We start from the raw sequence: 24,405 nt of genomic DNA, 5'->3' as shown, positions 1-24,405 counted from the left end.
GTAATGAATATTAATGCCAGTTCCTGCCTCGTAGAGAGTGTGAGCACCGATGACGCAAGTCCTGATGTCGGCTCAGGAGGCTTCTCCTCTAATTCATCGCCACCATTGCACCTTGACAAGCTCAGTCCCATTTGCACTATCACATCTCCAGACAGTACGCAACTGGGATAGATGGGGGTCCCACTACGGGTCGGAAATTCATTAATCAATTTTCTGCCTCTTCTTCTTTGTACCTGTGAACTGGTGCCCAGATTTTTGAATTTTCCATATAAGACCACATCTATGGTTTCTAAGGTGAAAATATTTCGTCCCTATCCTGCAAAGTCAATGCACGACACTACAATATTCAGCTGGCTTTAAAGCAGCTGATTGACATTGACATGAGAAAACCAGAAGGAAACAGGCTAGAACCTGTCTGATTTACAACGACCGTCAATTTACACCGTAAATGTGCAACTGTCAATAAGTTGCTGGTGGATCAAGGTTTGTCAGACTATATGTGACCTTTTACAAAAAGTGGTGAAACTTCAAGAGCAATGTGCAGCAAGTGAACTCAAATCATGGCAACTTGATGGATGAACGCTCGGTAGGAAGATGGATCTTGTGCAAGCCTAGCTAGGTCCACCAGGGTCTTCTCCACTGTTATCTTGATTGTATCAAGCCACCGGGTTGCTGGTCTTCCTCTTCACCTTGCGCCTTCTATTCTTCCAACCATGATGTCCCTCTCCAGTGATTGTTCCCTTCGTAAGATGTATGCAAAGTAGGCAGGTCATAGTTTGGTGATCCTTGCTTCAAGTGACATGTCTGGCTTGATTTGTTCCAAAATTGATTTGTTTGTTCTTCTCGCCATCCATGGTTTTTATAGCATCCTTCTCCAGCACCACATTTCGAAGGCATTCGAGGGGAGTTTACTTCATTATTGCAACTTTTGAAAATTTAAGAAAAACTTTTTTTTTTAGGAAAAAAAACAAACAAACAAACTTGCTTTTAGGGAAAGTTTACAAGGCTCCAAGAAAAACCTCTCAAAAGTCAAATATTTAAGGCTTCTTGTGTCCCAGAGTGTTGGCGAAGGTTTTAAGAGGGGACGTTAAGGCCACAAATTTATGGTGATGCAAACCCTCTCCTCGGCAATTATTGTAAAAAAAAAAAAAAATCAATTACTGATAGAATAACGATTTTGCAGAGTCTACCAGGCCTCTGTTGTTCCTCCTGGAAAGGTTTGGATATAGAAATTGTGCTCACAGTCAAATTATTTGCGGAGATGGAGATCGCCTGGTGAAATTGACTGTGTCGTAATAGGGAGGAAACACATGAAGTATTGGTAAAGTAGACTTTCACGTGTAGATGCCTGTCTGATGCAATGTACGACACTCCCTGCCGGGTTTCTGTGGTCATGATGCTATTATAAAAGAGGAAAGGAAGCAGATGACATCGCACAGGAGCCGTCATTGTACTAATACAGGGTCTTGTTATTCTAAGCTAAAAAAACGCCGCCCTGGACCGCGGTAATGAATGTTGCATCCTTCCTGTCTTAATCGTCTAAGTAAGACATACGAAAAGCAAGTAAAATGTGGATATTGAAAAAAAAAATGCATATTATACAGTAAAGATCTTCCAGCAAGGACGGGATTCTGTTCTATCTATTCTTATATATTATGGAAAATTTATAAAGAAATAAAAAAAAAAATTTTTTCTATAAATTTTCTCTAAAATCCCTAGTTTTGTGAATTCTAGTAGAAAAACCTCATCTACTTGCCGGGTACTATAATCCGCTACGGATTTTGACTACCTAAAGTCACTAGTGACATACGCAGCAAATCCGCCACTTGTAAAGCTTGGTTTTACACATAATACTTTTCAGAAAAAAGGAGTTGCCGGCCTTAGGATACAAGTCTGCAGTCAGTCTATATGAATACTCATTGTGCGCACAGTGAGGATTCTCCGGTTCTGGGAGCGCATGACAGCGCATGTGATTTTCGGTCATATGCCGACTAGACGTGCACGGCCTCGGCACGTCTAGTCGTAATGTGGCTGAAAGTATGCAAAATACATATGTGCTGTCACGCGCCCTCCGCTCCTAGCACAGGAGAAGCCTCACAGAACTCACTCTGCGCGCAGTGAGGATTCACAAGTCTGCAGCCACGGACCGGGAAATTCACGCGTCTGTAGTCATATATAGGGATTGCAGACTTGTACCCTAAGGCCGAACAACCACTTTAAAGCCCCCTCATACACTTTAGATAGCTGACAGACAATCATTTAGTATGTAGCTATCTTGCATGACTCACCCATATTCAGGGGCGCTCGCTCGTCCAAGCTCTTCTAGGTTCTCTATGAAAAAGCCGCTGCCAAACACCTCTGGCAGTGGCTTATATATTAGAGAACAAATAATTGTCAGTCCGAAATCGGACATGAGGGATCTTTACCTCCCCCGACATCATCTATCTAGAGAGAGTTGAAGCCACCTTACACTCACTTCGGCTAAACCCGTCCACATTAGTCTAATGTGTATGAGAGCCTTAAAGGTAAACCATCAACAGACTGAACAGAAAAACATAATTTTGGAACTGAGTGTTGGGCCGGTTTTACACATCCATGCCGAAAAGACTGTGCTTGAATTGGAATACCTGCCTCATATATATATATATACCTGGAGACCAGATGAACAGACCAAGAATTTCAAGTCAAGCACAATTCATGTTTCAAAGACGTGTGAAACCGGCCTTACAGGTAGACCTTTACTAGACTGACCGCCCTTTCTGGTCCTTCATACCCAGTTACTAGATTTCCTGGAGACCTGTGGTCTGTCTACCACAAAACATAAAAAAAACCTTGAAATCTTATGGGCTTTGCTTGTTGAATGTTTTAAAAGAATAGCAGCTTTCTTCCTTAGGCCTCGTTCAGACGTCCGCTTTTCACCTAACTGTTTTATCCAGTTTTTTCCCAGATATAACACATACCCATTATACTCTATGGCGGCGTTAGCATGTTCGTATTTTTTGGACCGTGTGACTTCAACGTGTCTGTTTTTCATCCGAGTCATGGTCAGATTGTTGTAACTGGCACCAGCTGCACGCTCCATTTAATTTGTTGCAGAAAGTGATACTATAATATACCGTAGCTACCAACATTTACATTAAAGGGGTTTTCCAACTCTTTTTTTACCTGTTACAGAGCCCCCAAAATACCTTTTATGATCTTGTTGCTATTTAGACAATCCCGATTACACTTGCGCACACCTGCTTCTTTACGTGCCACGCTACTGTGGTGGTTTTCTGCCAACCTAGCCAACCTCTCTCAGCTTGCATAGTGACCAAATCTGACCTCCCTACTCCTCTATTATCTCACCCACTTTGTAGCCAAGCGCCATCTTGATATCCTAATTCTGACCTTCATCAGGCTGAACATATGCGCAAGGGAAAAGAAGGCACTGAGGGTGCGTGGAGGATTTAAGTCCCCCGTACACATGAAGTCAGCTGAACCCGGGTTAGGGCGACAGTTCAATGTCTATGTGGGTGCTGATGGCCAATGGAGATGTTGATCGCGTATGTCCAATTTCAGATTGTCGATCTCTGAGATACGGCCAACATGTCCGCCGGTGGCATTGTCACAAAGAACACAGGAGCTCTTGGCCGAGCAAGTACTTCCGAGTATAGGAGTGTCGGACAAGCTGACTGTCGGACGAACGGTCTACCCAAATACACAAGTACTGGTAGATCTCAGGAGCCTCCATGGGTGGCTTAATTACAAGTCCCCAATGGCGGCCATATTGTTATTATGGTTACACGAGGGTTCAAATGCTAGGAGACACCATGATATAATCGATGAATGATATCTAACAAACATATGGGATATATGGAATATCTATATCTATATGGCTGAGAAAATCCCAATTTTCAGGCACTCAATGCACTGAAACTTCTCCCTTCCTTTCTATTAAAAATAAAAATCTCCAAAATGGCTAATAAAATCAAGTATTTCGTCCAATTTTTGGATCGGATACATAAAAATATAAAAAATAACGTGAGCAGTAATTATCCCGAGGCCTGAAACTGAGCACCTAGGCCTCAATTATCAAAACAATGTTGTGTTACCCCTAGCAACCAATCAAAGTGCAGCTTTCATTTCACCGGAGCACTTTTACAAATGAAAGCTGAGCTCTGATTGGTTGCTAGGGGCCAGAGAGACAGAGGTCTGTCACACAGTTTTGATAAATGGCGCCCCTTATTGGAGCGGTTTTATCTCCTCATTAAATATAATTATGTCCTTACGTTAGTAACTAAAACTACCGTATGGGATATAAATGTGACGGTGGTGGGGAGTTTCTATGCTAAATGTTTACACGGTCCGAGAACCTATGGAAGGGTTAGGGACCAAAAATGGCGACACGATAGATGGTAAACGACGCAATAAAAACCCCAAAAAGTAAAATATATGGTATAAAAAGAAATAATGGAGCACAATTCATAAGAGATTCCCAGGGATATGCTGGCACAAAATGAAACCCGTGCCCTTCATACTATTGTATTCACCGGTGTAAACATCTGAACAATTGGTCAGGATGTGGGTGGAGGAAGGCGGTCACTGAGTCGCTTCCTCCATGTGTAATGCTGACTAACGGAGACGGAAAACGCAGCCCTGTATTCTGATGTCGGAGAGTAAGGCACTAAATATAATCTGTAGGACCCTCAGACGTGAGCGCAAACGGGATATCGGGACCCTAAGTGGCATTATTACATGCGATTTGCCATAAGTTGTAATATCACTATATACTAGTACCTTATTAATACCGTCATACAATGCATAAATAAAAAGCGCATTATAGTGGCTAAATAATACTACTACACTGTACCCAAAATACAGTAGTCCTATACAGTGTCAAACTATGGGCCACAACGAACACACAATACTTTTTGTTAACTCATAAGTTGTAATTCCACCATACAGCGTATTATTAATACCGTCATACAATACATAAATAAAAAAAGCATTATAGTGGCTAAATAATACTACCACACCGTACCCAAAATACAGTAGTCCTATACAGTGTCAAACTATCGGCCATAACGATCACACAATACTTTTTGCCAATCCATAAGTTGTAATACCACCATACTGTGCCTTATTAATACCATCATACAATGAATAAAAAGCACATTATAGTTGCTAAATAATACTACCACACTGTACCCAGAGTAAAGTGGTCCTATACAGTGCCAAACTGTCGGCCACAACGATCACATAATACTTTTTTCCAATCCATAAGTTGTAATATCACTATACAGTGTCTTATTAATACCGCCATACAATGCATAAATCACAAGTGCTTTATAGTGGCTAAATAATACTACCACACGGTACCCAAAATACAGTGATCCTATACAGTGGCAAACTATCGGCCACAACAATCACATAATACATTTGGCCAACCCATAAGTTGTAATACCACCGTATAGTGTCTTATTAATACCATCATACAATGCATAAATAAAAAGGGCTTTATAGTGGCTAAATTATACTACCACACCGTACCCAAAATACAGTGATCCAATACAGTGCCAAATTATCAGCCACAACGATCACACAATACTTTTTGCCAACCTTGGCTTGACTTATTTTTCTGCTTATTAAATTTTGAAGTCGATCTCGAGAAATTAACACTTTTCTTTTGTTTACAGCTTGTTGCCAAGGAGACGACCACCGCTGCCGTCTAGTTTGTTGGCACTGGTCGGGACTGAGAGGCAGAAGGACGTTCCAGTGATCTAGGCCAGCTTCAATAGCGCTTACAAGCTCAATAGTAAAAGAGTTTGTAAGCACTGCACATGTTCTACTGTCTAGCAGTGGTGGTTGGTCTCCAAGGTAATGAGCTGTAAACAAAAGAAAAGTGTTAATATCTCAAGAACGGTTGAAAGGGGTAAATTGCAGAATTGCTTGTACTTACAAGTTCTATCTGACGATATCCATTTTGGAAGATGGGAAAAAAAACCTTTAAGGGGCAGGAAACTATAACGCATGAGCTCTTCTAATTGGGTTTAATGGGTGGAGACACAGTACCTGGTGGCATAATATAAATATAAAGGTTTCCTATATCAGATCGGTGGAGGTCCGTCACCCGGGACCCCCACAGACCGGCTTCGGACAGAAATAAACAGTATACATAGCACAGTGTAGTGGTCACTCCGGGTACTGCAGCTCCTATTCACTATGGTCAACAACAAAAAATGTAATTTATAATCACATATCAGTTCCGCTAATAGGTGGAGGAGCTCAGGGGCTCATTTACAGGAATCAATAAGACACTGAACTGCGCCCAACATAGATTTTTCCATCTTTTTGTCGACAGTAACCACCAGGCACCGGATCCAGGAAATGTAAATGAAATGTTTTACATCATTAGTTAATTTTTAATGTAAGTATGAAAGATAGTCTCAAGTATATCATCTATACACAACATATATCTCATATCTCAAAAACGTGACGGTTCCCGAAGCCTCAGAAAATTAAAGGGAATGTGTTAGCAAATTTGTCGCTATGTAATCTGAGATTAGCATGAGTCCCTGATTCCGGCGATGTGTCATTTATTAGGCTGTGTGTTGTGGTTTTAATAAAATCAATGTTTTATCAGAAGGAGATTATCGCTGCCGGACTAGGTGTCTCGTGCCTACTAGTCAACTGTTTTTGTAACCCCGCCCCCATTGGAATGTTCACAGGAAGCTGCCAATCAGGGGTGTGGGCGGGGCTACACACAGCTCAGCATTCCGAAGACTACAGAACTGGAAAAGGAACAAAAATGAAATTTTTTTTAGAAAGACTGCTACAAATGGGGCAAAAATATAAGAAAAAAAAATAAAGGGGTTTTTTTGGGGAGGGGAAGGAAAAGCTGAAAATCTCCTTGATTAAAGAAAAGTATGTAGATAGCTAAAACAAAAAAAAACAACTCCTTACATATAAAAGTCAGGACAGGAGCTGTGATGTGACTGTAAATTTCTGACGCCAAAATGGTTAAAATATTCCTCTAAAGTTGTAAAAAAAAAAATGGAATAAAATGAAAAATAAATAAATAATAAAAATAAAAAAATAATAATTTAAATTTTTTTTACAAAAATAAATAAATAAAATAATAATTAAAAAAATGTAACTAAAAAATCCTTTCAATAATATTTCCGGAGTTTGAGTACCGGAAGGTCTAATCTCAGCTCCAAATGAGAGAATTCAGTAAATGTTCTAATCTAAAGGGTACGGACGCCTTTTGGGGCAATTTTCTTCCAACCACATGTATTTTTGGCTAAAAATCATTTTTGCAATTGGGTTTCATTAAAAATTTTCCATCGTTTTCCTTCTATACCTGTTGTGCCGTTTATTGCTGGCTGCAAAATGAGCTAACTGAGTATCCAGTAGCGAGCTCGCTCTCACGGGTGAGTTTCTAACTCTTCTCTTCATTTTTCCTAGCCGATTTATGACCTTATAGAAAATTGAGCTAATTTTTCACGTATTCATAAATCAGCTGAGAGGAGCGGTAAAAAATGAACTCACTGTCGGATTCTCAGTTAACTCATTCTGCAGCCACTACGACACAGAAGTTCTAGAAATCAAACGGTGCCAACCTTTTAATGCAACCCAACTGCGAAAATGATTTCTAGAGTTCAATTTCCTAAAGAGGTTGTCCAGGACAAGGAGCGACCAAATATCAGATGGAAGCACGCACCTGTCGCCCCCCCCCCACCATGATCAGCTTTTTGCAGGTCCCTCAGTCTACAGAGTGTAGTGTAGTGGCCATTCTCAGGTACAAAAAGTTCAGCTGCCATTGAAGCGAATAGCATCTGAGTTGCAGTACCTGAAAACGGCCACTAAACAAAGTGTGACGCTGTGCTGTTCCACGTTTCTGGATCTTGGAGTGGGGTCTGGTGTGTTGGACCCCGCCAATCTGATAGATAGCCTATTCTAAGGAGAAACCCTTTAAACCTCTACGAATGGAGGCCACCGATCCCTGACCCTTGTTGGGTAGGAGTAAAGATTTTTGGGGGGGCCCTTCTCCTTTCGGAGCGGTCTTCTGATAGGCGGCACTGGAGTAGGAAAAGTGGGAAGTGATCTCAAGATTACAACCTTAACCACAAAAAAAGTCATATGCAAAAGTAAACACACCCTGAAGAAGGACGGAGAGCGGTCACAAGCAGCAATGCGGAAAAGCTGGAATTACTGGTAATGGAAGATCTGAGACAAACCGGCTACCGTGTAAAAGTCAAGAGCCCGGGCTGATCCGGGATCCTCCACTTCGAGGAAAGGAGAAGAAGGGGCGCGTGTATCATTCACATGTCTTTATTAAACACTTCGGTGCAGGGACTGCGGCAGGGGCAGAGCAGCGCTGCCCTGCCCCCGCCCCGACGTGCAGCAGCGTGATGAGGTCATCACGCCACGCTGTGACCTCATCGCACTGCTGCTGTCGCCAGTGCGCAGAAGAGGCAAGGGTGCGCCGGAAAAAGTAAGCGCTCCAAGAGAAGCAGAAGATTAAACATCCTATTGTAGGAGGAGGGTTTCTGTTACTATGAGCCCACAATATGGGGTAAGGGGGGAGAGGATTGTGAAGGAGGCACAGTATGCAGAGGGGCAGGGTGTGGGGGAAGTAATATGGAAAGCTGTGTGGGATGGGGGTTACGGAGAGCTTTGTGGGGAGGGGGGAATTATGGGGAGGAGCTGTGTGTGGGGGTAAATTATGGAGAGGCGCTGTGGGGGGTAATATTAAGGAGAGGAGCTGTGTGGGAGGAATATTAAAGAGGAGCTGTTTGTGGGAATATTTTGGAGAGGAGCTGTGTGGGGGGGATTACAGAGAGGAGCTGTGTGGGGGACTGTTAAGGAGAGGAGCTGTGTGGGGGGATTACAGAGAGGAGCTGAGTGGGAGGGATATTATGAAAAGGAGCTGTGTAGGGGGAATATTATGGAGGAGCTGTGTGTGGGGGGATTACGGAGAGGAGATGTGTGGGGGGAATATTACAGGGAGGAGTTGTGTGGGGGGAACATTATGGAAACAAGCAGTGTGGGAGAGCCATTATGCAGAGGGACAGTGTGGGGGGTACTATGGAGAGGGGCAGTGTGGGAGAGACATTATGGAGAGGGGCAGTGTGGGAGAGCCATTATGTAGAGGGACAGTGTGGGGGGTACTATGGAGAGGGGCAGTGTGGGAGAGACATTATGGAGAGGGGCAGTGTGGGAGAGACATTATGGAGAGGGACAGTGTGGGGCATTATGGAGAGGGGCAGTGTGAGAGAGACATTATGGAGATGGGCAGTGTGGGAGAGACATTATGGAGAGGGACAGTGTGGGAGGATATTTTGGAGTAGGGCAGTGAATGTGGGAAGGGGTATTTTATAGAGGGCCAGTGTGGGAGAGACATTATGGAGAGGGGCAGCGTGGGAGAGACATTATGGAGAGGGCAGTGTGGGAGAGACATTATGGAGAGGGGCAGTGTGGGAGAGACATTATGGAGAGGGGCAGTGTGGGAGAGACATTATGGAGAGGGGCAGTGTGGGAGAGATATTATGTAGAGGGGCAGTGTGGGAGAGACATTATGGAGAGGGACAGTGTGGGGGGTACTATGGAGAGGGGCAGTGTGGGAGAGACATTATGGAGAGGGGCAGTGTGGGAGAGACATTATGGAGAGGGGCAGTGTGGGAGAGACATTATGGAGAGGGGCAGTGTGGGAGAGACATTATGGAGAGGGGCAGTGTGGGAGAGACATTATGGAGATGGGCAGTGTGGGGGGACATTATGGAGAGGGACAGTGTGGGAGGATATTTTGGAGTAGGGCAGTGAATGTAGGAAGGGGTATTTTATAGAGGGCCAGTGTGGGAGAGACATTATGGAGAGGGGCAGTGTGGGAGAGATATTATGGAGAGGGGCAGTGTGGGAGGACATTATGGAGAGGGGCAGTGTGGGAGAGACATTATGGAGAGGGGCAGTGTGGGAGAGACATTATGGAGAGGGGCAGTGTGGGAGAGACATTATGGAGAGGGGCAGTGTGGGAGAGACATTATGGAGATGGGCAGTGTGGGGGGACATTATGGAGAGGGACAGTGTGGGAGGATATTTTGGAGTAGGGCAGTGAATGTGGGAAGGGGTATTTTATAGAGGGCCAGTGTGGGAGAGACATTATGTAGAGGGGCAGTGTGGGAGAGACATTATGGAGAGGGGCAGTGTGGGAGGACATTATGGAGAGGGGCAGTGTGGGAGAGACATTATGGAGAGGGGCAGTGTGGGAGAGACATTATGGAGAGGGGCAGTGTGGGAGAGACATTATGGAGAGGGGCAGTGTGGGAGAGACATTATGGAGAGGGGCAGTGTGGGGGGTACTATGGAGAGGGGCAGTGTGGGAGAGACATTATGTAGAAGAACAGCGTGGGGCATTATGGAGAGGGGCAGTGTGAGAGAGACATTATGGAGAGGGGCAGTGTGAGAGAGACATTATGGAGAGGGGCAGTGTGGGGGGCATTATGGAGAGGGGCAGTGTGGGAGAGACATTATGGAGAGGGGCAGTGTGGGGAGCATTAAGGAGAGGGGCAGTGTGGGAGAGACATTATGGAGAGGGGCAGTGTGGGAGAGACATTATGGAGAGGGGCAGTGTGGGAGAGACATTATGGAGAGGGGCAGTGTGGGAGGGACATTATGGAGAGGGGCAGTGTGGGAGGGACATTATGGAGAGGGGCTGTGTGAGAGAGACATTATGGAGAGGGGCAGTGTGGGAGACATTATGGAGAGGGGCAGTGTGGGAGAGACATTATGGAGAGGGGCAGTGTGGGAGGGACATTATGGAGAGGGGCAGTGTGGGAGAGACATTAAGGAGAGAGGCAGTGTGGGAGAGACATTATGGAGAGAGGCAGTGTGGGAGAGACATTATGGAGAGGGGCAGTGTGGGAGAGACATTATGTAGAGGGACAATGTGCGGGGCATTATGGAGAGGGGCAGTGTGGGAGAGACATTATGGAGAGGGGCAGTGTGGGGGGATATTATGGAGAGGGGCAGTGTGGGAGAGACATTATGGAGAGGGGCAGTGTGGGAGGGACATTATGGAGAGGGGCAGTGTGGGAGAGACATTATGGAGAGGGGCAGTGTAAGGGCAATATTATGGAGAGGGGCAGTGTGGGATGGATATTATTTGCTGGAAGCACACTAAGGGGCAATTATTTATTCAGGGGTGCAGAATGGGAAATATCTTTATTTATGGGGCAGTACTTGCATTTTTAAGGGCACCGTATCGGGATGTGCTCCTGAAGACAGAGAAGAGGGAAGTCTGCAGAGACGAGCGCTGGGCATGAAATCTCATCATGGCATCTGTACTATAAGGTACCTGGATGCAAATGTGAATTTGTGATCCTGCCTGTGTCTCATCAGGGTTGTGGTTCCTGTATGGTCCGCAGTCTGATGGCTGGTAACAACAACTCACATTATCTACTTACCATTGTTAAGGACATACTGGGAGTTGCAGGTTTACATGATGCAAGTGTGTATGGGGCTGATCTGAAACTGCAATTGATCACTGTGATAATCTTGGTGATGTATTCCTGTACTGACGTTGGTTCTGGCACTTCTTTCATGTACTGATGGTAGTTCTGGCCCTTCATTCATGTACGGACGGTGGTTATGGCCCTTCATTCATGTGCTGACGGTGGTTCTGGCACTGCTTTCATGTACTAACGGTGGTTCTGGTACTGCTTTCATGTACTGACGGTGGTTATGGCCCTTCATTCATGTACTGACAGTGGTTCTGGCACTGCTTTCATGTACTGACGGTGGTTCTGGCACCGCTTTCATGTACTGACGGTGGTCCCGGCACTGCTTTCATGTACTGACGGTGGTTCTGACCATGTAGCAATCCATACCATGCTTTATATTAAAACTGAAAAATCCTCAAAATGTAGTTTTGAGATTATGAGAAGGATTTAATTTAGTTTCTGCTCAATGATTTTTTTGAAGCAGAAACTCTCAAAATCCTTCTCAAATACTCAAAACTTGGTTCTGCAGACGCATTCATGTAAATACCCCTTTAAATTTTTTGCGGCCCTTCGGATTGTTTCAGTATGACAATGTGGCTCTTGGACCAAAAAAATTTTGTGCACCCCTGAAAAAAGTCATCGAGCCTGGGAAGAGATTGTGAGATGATAAAGGACCGACGGCGGAGATTCTGCACCCAGACCGGACTACGAATGTGACGGAGATTGAGTGAAAATGATGTTTTCTAAGTAAATAATATAAAAATGTTGAAACTTGAGCAAGATCTGATCCCAGAGACACAAGGAATCATCCCAAGTAATAATAATTGAGTGATTCTTCTACAGAGAGTGCCAGATTTAGTCAAACTACACATCCGGCACGAGCAACTTCTGACTTTGTTCCTCATTTATGACCACTGAATTGGCTCTCATGTTCCCGGGTGAAACCAAAACCCAATGACAGCCTCTAACTAACGGCCAACGAGTTGCTAAAATTGAAAAAAAAAAAGAAGCAAATTTGCAATAGGTGCTCAGTAAGAATCTGTTTCCATGGTAACAGACTACAAACAACCCCTGTGTAGTCTGATCCGGCAGCTATACGTCCTATCTATCCCACAACATTACAAAAATACAATAAGTAGAGGGAAAAATATCAGTTTGCAGGATCTGACTACACAGAATTAGCTTGTAGTCTGTTACCATGGAGACGCATAGCTCTGCGCAGGAGCTGTACAAACAAAACTAGGAAATATTTCATCGAGATCTGATACAAAGTTGATTTGTTTCACATCGTAGATATTGAACGTTTCAAAAATGGTTTCAGGAAACGGCCCCCAGTAATGAGGTTACTGTCTCCGGACTCAGGGAAGTTATCGGCCTCGGACTTTAGCTCAGGAATATATTCACACATGAGGGATTTGCTACAACGATTTCTGCAGTCGTTCTATTCATCTATAAGTGCCCAAAACTATGAGCTGACGACGGATAGATAATAGATAAATAATTGATAGACATGGTGCCAGTGTGTGGTCACCATGGTGATGTCCCCTCCATCCCTGCAGTGTGTGGTCACCATGATGCTGTCCCCGCCATCCCTGCAGTGTGTGGTCACCATGGTGCTGTCCTCTCCATCCCTGCAGTGTGTGGTCACCATGGTGCTGTCCCCTCCATCCCTGCAGTGTTTTCACCATGGTGCTGTCCCCTCCATCCCTGCAGTGTGTGGTCACCATGGTGCTGTCCTCTCCACCCCTGCAGTGCGTGGTCACCATGGTGCTGTCCCCTCCATCCCTGCAGTGTGGTCACCATGGTGCTGTCCTCTCCTCCCCTGCAGTGAGTGGTCACCATGGTGCTTTCCCCTCTATCCCTCAGTGTGTGGTCACCATGGTTCAGTCCCCTCCATGCCTGCAGTGTGTGGTCATCATGGTGCTGTCCCCTCCATCCCTGCAGTGTGTGGTCACCATGGTGCTGTCCCCTCCATCCCTGCAGTGTGTGGTCACCATGATGCTGTCCCCACCATCCCTGCAGTGTGTGGTCACCATGGTGCTGTCCTCTCCATCCCTGCAGTGTGTGGTCACCATGGTGCTGTCCCCTCCATCCCTGCAGTGTTTTCACCATGGTGCTGTCCCCTCCATCCCTGCAGTGTGTGGTCACCATGGTGCTGTCCTCTCCACCCCTGCAGTGCGTGGTCACTATGGTGCTATCCTCTCCTCCCCTGCAGTGTATGGTCATCATGGTGCTGTCCCCTCCATCCCTCAGTGTGTGTGGTCACCATAGTGCTGTCACCTCCATCCCGGCAGTGTGTGGGCACCATGGTGCTGTTCCCTACATCCCTGCATTGTGTGGTCACCATGGTGCTGTTCCCTCCATCCCCGAAGTGTGTGGTCACTATGGTGCTGTCCCCTCCATCCCTGCAGTGTGTGGTCACCATGGTGCTGTCCTCTCCACCCCTGCAGTGTGTGGTCACTATGGTGCTATCCTCTCCTCCCCTGAAGTGTGTGGTCACCATAGTGCTGTCACCTCCATCCCGGCAGTGTGTGGGCACCATGGTGCTGTCCCCTACATCCCTGCATTGTGTGGTCACCATGGTGCTGTTCCCTCCATCCCCGAAGTGTGTGGTCACTATGGTGCTGTCTCCTCCATCCCTGCAGTGTGTGGTCACTGTGGTGCTGTCCTCTCCATCCCTGCAGTGTGTGTTCACCATGGTGCTGTCCCCTCCATCCCTGCAGTGTTTTCACCATGGTGCTGTCCCCTCCATCCCTCAGTGTGTGGTCACCATGGTGCTGTCCTCTCCACCCCTGCAGTGTGTGGTCACCATGGTGCTGTCCTCTCCACCCCTCAGTGTGTGGTCATCATGGTGATGTCCCCTCCATCCCTGCAGTGTGTGGTCACCATGGTGCTGTCCCCTCCATCCCTGCAGTGTGCGGTCACCATGGTGCTGTCCCCTCCATCCCTGCAGTGTGTGGTCACCATGGTGCTGTCCTCTCCATCTCTGCAGTGTGTGGTCACTATGGTGTTGTCCTCTCCTCCCCTGCAGTGTGGTCACCATGGTGCTGTCCCCTCCATCCCTCAGTGTGTGGTCACCATGGTGCAGTCCCCTCCATCACTGCAGTGTGTGGTCATCATGGTGCTGTCCCCTCCATCCCAACAGTGTGTGGTCACCATGATGCTGTCCCCCCATCCCTGCAGTGTGTGGTCACCATGGTGCTGTCCTCTCCATCCCTGCAGTGTGTGGTCACTATGGTGTTGTCCTCTCCTCCCCTGCAGTGAGTGGTCACCATGGTGCTTTCCCCTCTATCCCTCAGTGTGTGGTCACCATGGTTCAGTCCCCTCCATGCCTGCAGTGTGTGGTCATCATGGTGCTGTCCCCTCCATCCCTGCAGTGTGTGGTCACCATGGTGCTGTCCTCTCCTCCCCTGCAGTGTGTGGTCACCATGGTGCTGTCCCCTCCATTCCTCAGTGTGTGGTCACATGGTGCTGTCCTCTACATCCCTCAGTGTGTGGTCACCATGGTGCTGTCCTCTCCTCCCCTGCAGTGTGTGGTCACCATGGTGCTGTCCTCTCCATCCCTGCAGTGTGTGGTCACCATGGTGCTGTCCTCTCCATCCCTGCAGTGTGTGGTCACCATGGTGCTGTCCTCTCATCCCTCAGTGTGTGGTCACTAAGGTGCAGTCCCCGCCATCCCTGCAGTGTGTGGTCACCATGGTGCTGTCCTCTCCTCCCCTGCAGTGTGTGGTCACCATGGTGCTGTCCTCTCCATCCCTGCAGTGTGTGGTCACCATGGAGCTGTCCTCTCCATCCCTCAGTGTGTGGTCACTAAGGTGCTGTCCCCGCCATCCCTGCAGTGTGTGGTCACCATGGTGCTGTCCTCTCCTCCCCTGCAGTGTGTGGTCACCATGGTGCTGTCCTGTCCTCCCCTGCAGTTTGTGGTCACCATGGTGCTGTCCCCTCCATCCCTGCAGTGTGGTCACCATGGTGCTGTCCTCTCCTCCCCTGCAGTGTGTGGTCACCATGGTGCTGTCCCCTCCATCCCTCAGTGTGTGGTCATGATGGTGCTGTCCTGTCCTCCCCTGCAGTGTGTGGTCACCATGGTGCTGTCCCCTCCATCCCTGCAGTGTGGTCACCATGGTGCTGTCCTCTCCTCCCCTGCAGTGTGTGGTCACCATGGTGCTGTCCTGTCCTCCCCTGCAGTGTGTGGTCAACATGGTGCTGTCCTCTCCATCCCTGCCGTGTGTGGTCACCATGGTGCTGTCCTCCATCCCTGCAGCTTGTGGTAACCATGGTGCTGTCCTCTCCATCCCTGCAGTTTGTGGTAACCATGGTGCTGTCCTCTCCATCCCTGCAGTGTGTGGTCACCATGGTGTTCTCCCCTCCATCCCTCAGTGTGTGGTCACCATGATGCTCACCCCTCAGTGTGTGGTAACTATGGTGCTCATCCCTCAGTGTGTGGTCCCAATGGTGCTGTCCTCTCCATCCCTCAGTGTGTGGTCACCATGGTGCTGTCCTCTCCATCCCTCAGTGTGTGGTCACCATGGTGCTGTCCTCTCCATCCATGCCGTGTGTGGTCACCATGGTGCTGTCCTCCATCCCGGGAGCTTGTGGTAACCATGGTGCTGTCCTCTCCATCCCTGCAGTGTGTGGTCACCATGGTGCTGTCCTCTCCACCCCTGCAGTGTGTGGTCACCATGGTGTTGTCCCCTCCATCCCTCAGTGTGTGGTCACCATGGTGCTCACCCCTCAGTGTGTGGTAACTATGGTGCTCATCCCTCAGTGTGTGGTCACCATGGTGCTGTCCTCTCCATCCCTCAGTGTGTGGTCACCATGGTGCTGTCCTCTCCATCCCGCAGTTTGTGGTCACCATGGTGCTGTCCTCTCCATCCCTGCCGTGTGTGGTCATCATGGTGCTGTCCTCCATCCCTGCAGCTTGTGGTAACCATGGTGCTGTCCTCTCCGTCCCTGCAGTTTGTGGTAACCATGGTGCTGTCCTCTCCATCCCCTGCAGTGTGTGGTCACCATGGTGCTGTCTTCTCCATCCCTGCAGTGTGTGGTCACCATGGTGCTGTCCTCTCCATCCCTCAGTGTGTGGTCACCGTGGTGCTGTCATCTCCATCCCTGCAGTGTGTGGTCACCATGGTGCTGTCCTCTCCATCCCTGCAGTGTGTGGTCACCATGGTGCTGTCCTCCATACCTGTAGTTTGTGGTCACCATGGTGCTGTCTTCTCCATCCCTGCAGTGTGTAGTCACCATGGGGCTGTCCTCTCCTCCCCTGTAGTGCGTGGTCACAATGTTGCTGACCCCTCCATCCCTGCAGTGTGTGGTCACCATGGTGCTGTCCTCTCCTCCCCTGCAGTGTGTGGTCACCATGGTGCTGTCCCCTCCATCCCTTAGTGTGGTCACCATGGTGCTGTCCTCTCCATCCCGCATTGTGTGGTCAACATGGTGCTGTCCTCTCCATCCCTGCCGTGTGTGGTCACCATGGTGCTGTCCTCCATCCCTGCAGCTTGTGGTAACCGTGGTGCTGTCCTCTCCGTCCCTGCAGTTTGTGGTAACCATGGTGCTGTCCTCTCCATCCCTGCAGTGTGTGGTCACCATGGTGCTGTCCCCTCCATCCCTCAGTGTGGGGTTACCATGGTGTTCACCCCTCTGTGTGTGGTAACTATGGTGCTCATCCCTCAGTGTGTGGTCACCATGGTGCTGTCCTCTCCATCCCTCTGTGTGGTCACCATGGTGCTGTCCTCTCCATCCCTCAGTGTGTGGTCACCATGGTGCTGTCCTCTCCATCCCTCAGTGTGTGGTCACCATGGTGCTGTCCTCTCCATCCCTCAGTGTGTGGTCACCATGGTGCTGTCCTCCATCCCAGCAGCTTGTGGTAACCATGGTGCTGTCCTGTCCGTCCCTGCAGTTTGTGGTAACCATGGTGCTGTCCTCTCCATCCCTGCAGTGTGTGGTCACCATGGTGTTGTCCCCTCCATCCCTCAGTGTGGTCACCGTGGTGCTCACCCCTCAGTGTATGGTAACTATGGTGCTCATCCCTCAGTGTGCGGTCACGATGGTGCTGTCCTCTCCATCCCTGCAGTGTGTGGTCACCATGGTGCTGTCCTCTCCATCCCTGCAGTGTGTGGTCACCATGGTGCTGTCCTCTCCATCCCTCAGTGTGTGGTCACTAAGGTGCTGTCCCCGCCATCCCTGCAGTGTGTGGTCACCATGGTGCTGTCCTCTCCTCCCCTGCAGTGTGTGGTCACCATGGTGCTGTCCCCTCCATTCCTCAGTGTGTGGTCACATGGTGCTGTCCTCTACATCCCTCAGTGTGTGGTCACCATGGTGCTGTCCTCTCCTCCCCTGCAGTGTGTGGTCACCATGGTGCTGTCCTCTCCATCCCTGCAGTGTGTGGTCACCATGGTGCTGTCCTCTCCATCCCTGCAGTGTGTGGTCACCATGGTGCTGTCCTCTCATCCCTCAGTGTGTGGTCACTAAGGTGCTGTCCCCGCCATCCCTGCAGTGTGTGGTCACCATGGTGCTGTCCTCTCCTCCCCTGCAGTGTGTGGTCACCATGGTGCTGTCCTCGATCCCGGGAGCTTGTGGTAACCATGGTGCTGTCCTCTCCATCCCTGCAGTGTGTGGTCACCATGGTGCTGTCCTCTCCACCCCTGCAGTGTGTGGTCACCATGGTGTTGTCCCCTCCATCCCTCAGTGTGTGGTCACCATGGTGCTCACCCCTCAGTGTGTGGTAACTATGGTGCTCATCCCTCAGTGTGTGGTTACCATGGTGCTGTCCTCTCCATCCCTCAGTGTGTGGTCACCATGGTGCTGTCCTCTCCATCCCGCAGTGTGTGGTCACCATGGTGCTGTCCTCTCCATCCCTGCCGTGTGTGGTCATCATGGTGCTGTCCTCCATCCCTGCAGCTTGTGGTAACCATGGTGCTGTCCTCTCCGTCCCTGCAGTTTGTGGTAACCATGGTGCTGTCCTCTCCATCCCCTGCAGTGTGTGGTCACCATGGTGCTGTCTTCTCCATCCCTGCAGTGTGTGGTCACCATGGTGCTGTCCTCTCCATCCCTCAGTGTGTGGTCACCGTGGTGCTGTCATCTCCATCCCTGCAGTGTGTGGTCACCATGGTGCTGTCCTCTCCATCCCTGCAGTGTGTGGTCACCATGGTGCTGTCCTCCATACCTGTAGTTTGTGGTCACCATGGTGCTGTCTTCTCCATCCCTGCAGTGTGTAGTCACCATGGGGCTGTCCTCTCCTCCCCTGTAGTGCGTGGTCACAATGTTGCTGACCCCTCCATCCCTGCAGTGTGTGGTCACCATGGTGCTGTCCTCTCCTCCCCTGCAGTGTGTGGTCACCATGGTGCTGTCCCCTCCATCCCTTAGTGTGGTCACCATGGTGCTGTCCTCTCCATCCCGCAGTGTGTGGTCAACATGGTGCTGTCCTCTCCATCCCTGCCGTGTGTGGTCACCATGGTGCTGTCCTCCATCCCTGCAGCTTGTGGTAACCGTGGTGCTGTCCTCTCCGTCCCTGCAGTTTGTGGTAACCATGGTGCTGTCCTCTCCATCCCTGCAGTGTGTGGTCACCATGGTGCTGTCCCCTCCATCCCTCAGTGTGGGGTTACCATGGTGTTCACCCCTCTGTGTGTGGTAACTATGGTGCTCATCCCTCAGTGTGTGGTCACCATGGTGCTGTCCTCTCCATCCCTCAGTGTGTGGTCACCATGGTGCTGTCCTCTCCATCCCGCAGTGTGTGGTCACCGTGGTGCTGTCCTCTCCATCCCTGCCGTGTGTGGTCACCATGGTGCTGTCCTCCATCCCTGCAGCTTGTGGTAACCATGGTGCTGTCCTCTCCGTCCCTGCAGTTTGTGGTAACCATGGTGCTGTCCTCTCCATCCCCTGCAGTGTGTGGTCACCATGGTGCTGTCTTCTCCATCCCTGCAGTGTGTGGTCACCATGGTGCTGTCCTCTCCATCCCTCAGTGTGTGGTCACCGTGGTGCTGTCCTCTCCATCCCTGCAGTGTGTGGTCACCATGGTGCTGTCCTCTTCATCCCTGCAGTGTGTGGTCACCATGGTGCTGTCCTCCATACCTGTAGTTTGTGGTCACCATGGTGCTGTCCTCTCCATCCCTGCAGTTTGTGGTTACCATGGTGCTGTTCTCTCCATCCCTGCATTGTGTGGTCACCATGGTGTTGTCCCCTCCATCCGTCAGTGCGTGGTCACCATGGTGCTGTCCCCGCCATCCCTGCAGTGTGTAGTCACCATGGGGCTGTCCTCTCCTCCCCTGTAGTGTGTGGTCACAATGTTGCTAACCCCTCCATCCCTGCAGTGTGTGGTCACCATGGTGCTGTCCTTTCCTCCCCTGCAGTGAGTGGTCACCATGGTGCTGTCCCCTCCATCCCTTAGTGTGGTCACCATGGTGCTGTCCTCTCCATCCCGCAGTGTGTGGTCAACATGGTGCTGTCCTCTCCATCCCTGCCGTGTGTGGTCACCATGGTGCTGTCCTCCATCCCTGCAGCTTGTGGTAACCATGGTGTTGTCCTCTCCGTCCCTGCAATTTGTGGTAACCATGGTGCTGTCCTCTCCATCCCTGCAGTGTGTGGTCACCATGGTGTTGTCCCCTCCATCCCTCAGTGTGTGGTTACCATGGTGTTCACCCCTCAGTGTGTGGTAACTATGGTGCTCATCCCTCAGTGTGTGGTCACCATGGTGCTGTCCTCTCCATCCCTCTGTGTGGTCACCATGGTGCTGTCCTCTCCATCCCTCAGTGTGTGGTCACCATGGTGCTGTCCTCTCCATCCCTGCCGTGTGTGGTCACCATGGTGCTGTCCTCTCCATCCCTGCAGTGTGTGGTCACCATAGTGCTGTCCTCTCCATCCCTACAGTGTGTAGTCACCATGGTGCTGTCCCCTCCATCCCTCAGTGTGTGGTCACCATGGTGCTCATCCCTCAGTGTGTGGTCACCATGGTGCTGTCCTCTCCATGCCTCAGTGTGTGGTCACCATGGTGTTTTCCTCTCTATCCCTCAGTGTGTGGTCACCATGGTGCTGTCCCCTCCATCCCTCAGTGTGTGGTCACCATGGTGCTGTCCTCTCCATCCCTCAGTGTGTGGTCACCATGGTGCTGTCCTCTCCATCCCTCAGTGTGTGATCACCATGGTGCTGTCCTCTCCATCCCTGCAGTGTGTGGTCACCAAGGTGCTGTCCTCTCCATTCCTACAGTGTGTAGTCACCATGTTGCTGTCCCCTCCATCCCTCAGTGTGTGGTCACCATGGTGCTCATTCCTCAGTGTGTGGTCACCATGGTGCTGTCCTCTCCATGCCTCAGTGTGTGGTCACCATGGTGTTGTCCTCTCCATCCCTCAGTGTGTGGTCACCATGGTGCTGTCCTCTCCATCCCTGCAGTGTATGGTCACCATGGTGCTGTCCTCTCCATCCCAGCAGTGTGTGGTCACCATGGTGCTGTCCTCTCCATCCCAGCAGTGTGTGGTCACCATGGTGCTGTCCTCCATCCCTGCAGTTTGTGGTCACCATAGTGCTGTCCTCTCCATCCCTGCAGTTTGTGGTCACCATGGTGCTGTCCTCTCCATCCCTGCAGTGTGTGGTCACCATGGGGCTGTCCCCTCCATCCCTCAGTGTGTGGTCACCATGGTGCTGTCCTCTCCATCCCTCAGTGTGTGGTCACCATGGTGCTGTCCCCTCCATCCCTCAGTGTGTGGTCACCATGGTGCTCATCCCTCAGTGTGTGGTCACCATGGTGCTGTCCTCTCTATCCCTGCAGTGTGTGGTCACCATGGTGCTGTCCTCTCCATCCCTGCAGTGTGTGGTCACCATGGTGCTGTCCTCCATCCCTGCAGTTTGTGGTCACCATAGTGCTGTCCCCTCCATCCCTCAGTGTGTGGTCACCATGGTGCTGTCCTCTCCATCCCTCAGTGTGTGGTCACCATGGTGTTGTCCTCTCCATCCCTCAGTGTGTGGTCACCATGGTGATGTCCTCTCCATCCCTGCAGTGTGTGGTCACCATGGTGCTGTCCCCTCCATCCCTGCAGTGTGGTCACCATGGTGCTGTCCTCTCCATCTATGCAGTGTGTGGTCACTATGGTGTTGTCCTCTCCTCCCCTGCAGTGTGGTCACCATGGAGCTGTCCCCTCCATCCCTCAGTGTGTGGTCACCATGATGCTCTCCCCTCCATCCCTGCAGTGTGTGGTCACCATGGTGCTGTCATCTCCATCCCTGCAGTGTGTGGTCACCATGGTGCTGTCCTCTCCATCCCTGCCGTGTGTGGTCACCATGGTGCTGTCCTCTCCATCCCTGCCGTGTGTGGTCACCATGGTGCTGTCCTCTCCATCCCTGCAGCATGTGGTCACCATGGTGCTGTCCTCTCCATCCTTACAGTGTGTGGTCACCATGGTGCTGTACTCTTCTCCCCTGCAGTTTGGGGGCACCATGGCTCTCAGGCCCATCAGTGTTGGCACACCCTCCCCCGGCCGCACTCACCGAGGGTCTTCACGGCCACCTGCTTGGTGAGGGGCGGCGGCAGGTTGATGCAGACCAGGTCCACGTCTTGGTGCAGCAGGACGTCGTCTATGCGGCTGGTGTAGTAGGGGACGCTCATCTCCTTGGCCAGCTCCTCCGCCTCCTCCGGGGTCCGGCCCCATAGCGCCTTCACCGAGAAGCCCTCGTCCTTCAGTAGCGGGATGATGACCCGGGAGGTCAGGCTGGTGCCGAACACCCCGACCCCGGGCAGCATGGCGCCCACTGCGGCTCAGCGCTGCCTGCTGGGGGCGCCGCTCACCTCCCGGGGGGCTGCAGGGGCCGCGCTCATCCTGCAGGGGCCGCGCTGCTGCCGATCCACAGACAATGCGGAGCGATCCCGGGGAGCGGAGGGGGCAGCAGAGGGGGCGGCCGGGCGCTGCACAGCCGGCGGGTCAGTCGCCTTCTGCCATGATCGCAGGTTGCTGCTTCCCCTCCTCAGCGCTGTGGGTGGAGGCAGCTGCTGTCACCTAAAGTCTGCCTGTTCCTGCAACGCCCCCTCCCGGGCTTCACCCGACACTGTTAACCCTTTCCCTGCTGCAGGATGCCAGCAGTGGTCCAGAACTGCTGCCCGAGGACCCAGCCGGTGTCTGCCAGAGCCAGAGGCCCTAAATGCTATATACTGGCCTCACCCTGCCTGTATACTGTCCTCACCCCGCCTGTATACTGCCCTCACCCTGCCTGTACACTGCCCTCACCCCCGCCTGTATACTGCCCTCACCCCCGCCTGTATACTGCCCTCACCCCCGCCTGTATACTGCCCTCACCCTGCCTGTATACTGTCCTCACCCCCGCCTGTATAATGCCCTCACCCTGCCTGTATACTGCCCTCACCCCCGCCTGTATACTGCCCTCACCCCCGCCTGTATACTGCCCTCACCCTGCCTGTATACTGCCCTCACCCTGCCTGTATACTGTCCTCACCCCGCCTGTATACTGCCCTCACCCCGCCTGTATACTGCCCTCACCCCCGCCTGTATACTGCCCTCACCCTGCCTGTATACTGCCCTCACCCCCGCCTGTATACTGCCCTCACCCCCGCCTGTATACTGCCCTCACCCTGCCTGTATACTGTCCTCACCCCGCCTGTATACTGCCCTCACCCTGCCTGTATACTGCCCTCACCCTGCCTGTATACTGTCCTCACCCCGCCTGTATAATGCCCTCACCCTGCCTGTATACTGCCCTCACCCTGCCTGTATACTGCCCTCACCCTGCCTGTATACTGCCCTCACCCGCCTGTATACTGCCCTCACCCTGCCTGTATACTGCCCTCACCCTGCCTGTATACTGTCCTCACCCCACCTGTATAATGCCCTCACCCTGCCTGTATACTGCCCTCACCCTGCCTGTATACTGCCCTCACCCCCGCCTGTATACTGCCCTCACCTTGCCTGTATACTGCCCTCACCCCCGCCTGTATACTGCCCTCACCCTGCCTGTATACTGCCCTCACCCCCGCCTGTATACTGCCCTCACCCCGCCTGTATACTGCCCTCACCCGCCTGTATACTGCCCTCACCCCCGCCTGTATACTGCCCTCACCCCCGCCTGTATACTGCCCTCACCCTGCCTGTATACTGCCTTCACCCCCACCTGTATACTGCCCTCACCCCCGCCTGTATACTGCCCTCACCCCCGCCTGTATACTGCCCTCACCCCCGCCTGTATACTGCCTTCACCCCTGCCTGTATACTACCCTCACCCCGCCTGTATACTGCCTAAACCCGCCTGTATACTGCCCTCACCCCGCCTGTATACCGCCTAAACCCGCCTGTATACTGCCTGTATACTGCCCTCACCCCCGCCTGTATACTGCCCTCACCCCCGCCTGTATACTGCCCTCACCCCTGCCTGTATACTGCCCTCACCCCGCCTGTATACTGCCCTCACCCCCGCCTGTATACTGCCCTCACCCCCGCCTGTATACTGCCCGCACCCCGCCTGTATACTGCCCTCACCCTGCCTGTATACTGCCTAAACCCGCCTGTATACTGCCCGCACCCCGCCTGTATACTGCCCTCACCCCGCCTGTATACTGCCCGCACCCCGCCTGTATACTGCCCTCATCCCTGCCTGTATACTGCCATCACCCCCCCTGTATACTGCCCGCACCCCGCCTGTATACTGCCCTCACCCCGCCTGTATACTGCCCTCACCCCCCCTGTATACTGCCCTCACCCCGCCTGTATACTGCCCGCACCCCGCCTGTATACTGTCCTTACCCCGCCTGTATACTGCCCGCACCCCGCCTGTATACTGCCCTCACCCCTGCCTGTATACTGCCCTCACCCCTGCCTGTATACTGCCCTCACCCCGTCTGTATACTGCCCTCACCCCGCCTGTATACTGCCCGCACCCCGCCTGTATACTGCCCGCACCCCGCCTGTATACTGCCCTCACCCCCGCCTGT

The 24,405-nt window shown here is 51.3% G+C and overlaps 1 protein-coding gene across 1 annotated transcript in view; it reads right to left on the bottom strand.

Annotated features, from left to right (window-relative positions):
• LOC141164811 (glucose-fructose oxidoreductase domain-containing protein 1-like) overlaps window positions 1-22,522 on the bottom strand; it is a 38,411-nt gene extending 15,889 nt beyond the window's left edge. Inside the window, exon 1 of the mRNA XM_073650382.1 lies at window positions 21,957-22,522. Within this exon, the coding sequence (XP_073506483.1) occupies window positions 21,957-22,209 (253 nt within the window). The 5' untranslated portion in view covers window positions 22,210-22,522. The remainder of the gene's footprint in view (window positions 1-21,956) is intronic.
• Between the last annotated feature and the right edge of the window lie 1,883 nt (window positions 22,523-24,405).

The sequence above is a fragment of the Phyllobates terribilis genome, unplaced genomic scaffold (genome assembly GCF_046119375.1).
Source record: "Phyllobates terribilis strain yellow unplaced genomic scaffold, ASM4611937v1 Scaffold_10__3_contigs__length_209671492, whole genome shotgun sequence".
Classification (NCBI taxonomy): Eukaryota; Metazoa; Chordata; class Amphibia; order Anura; family Dendrobatidae; genus Phyllobates; species Phyllobates terribilis.
Note: the sequence above shows the minus strand (reverse complement) of the source record. Positions and strands in the feature narration are given on the sequence as shown.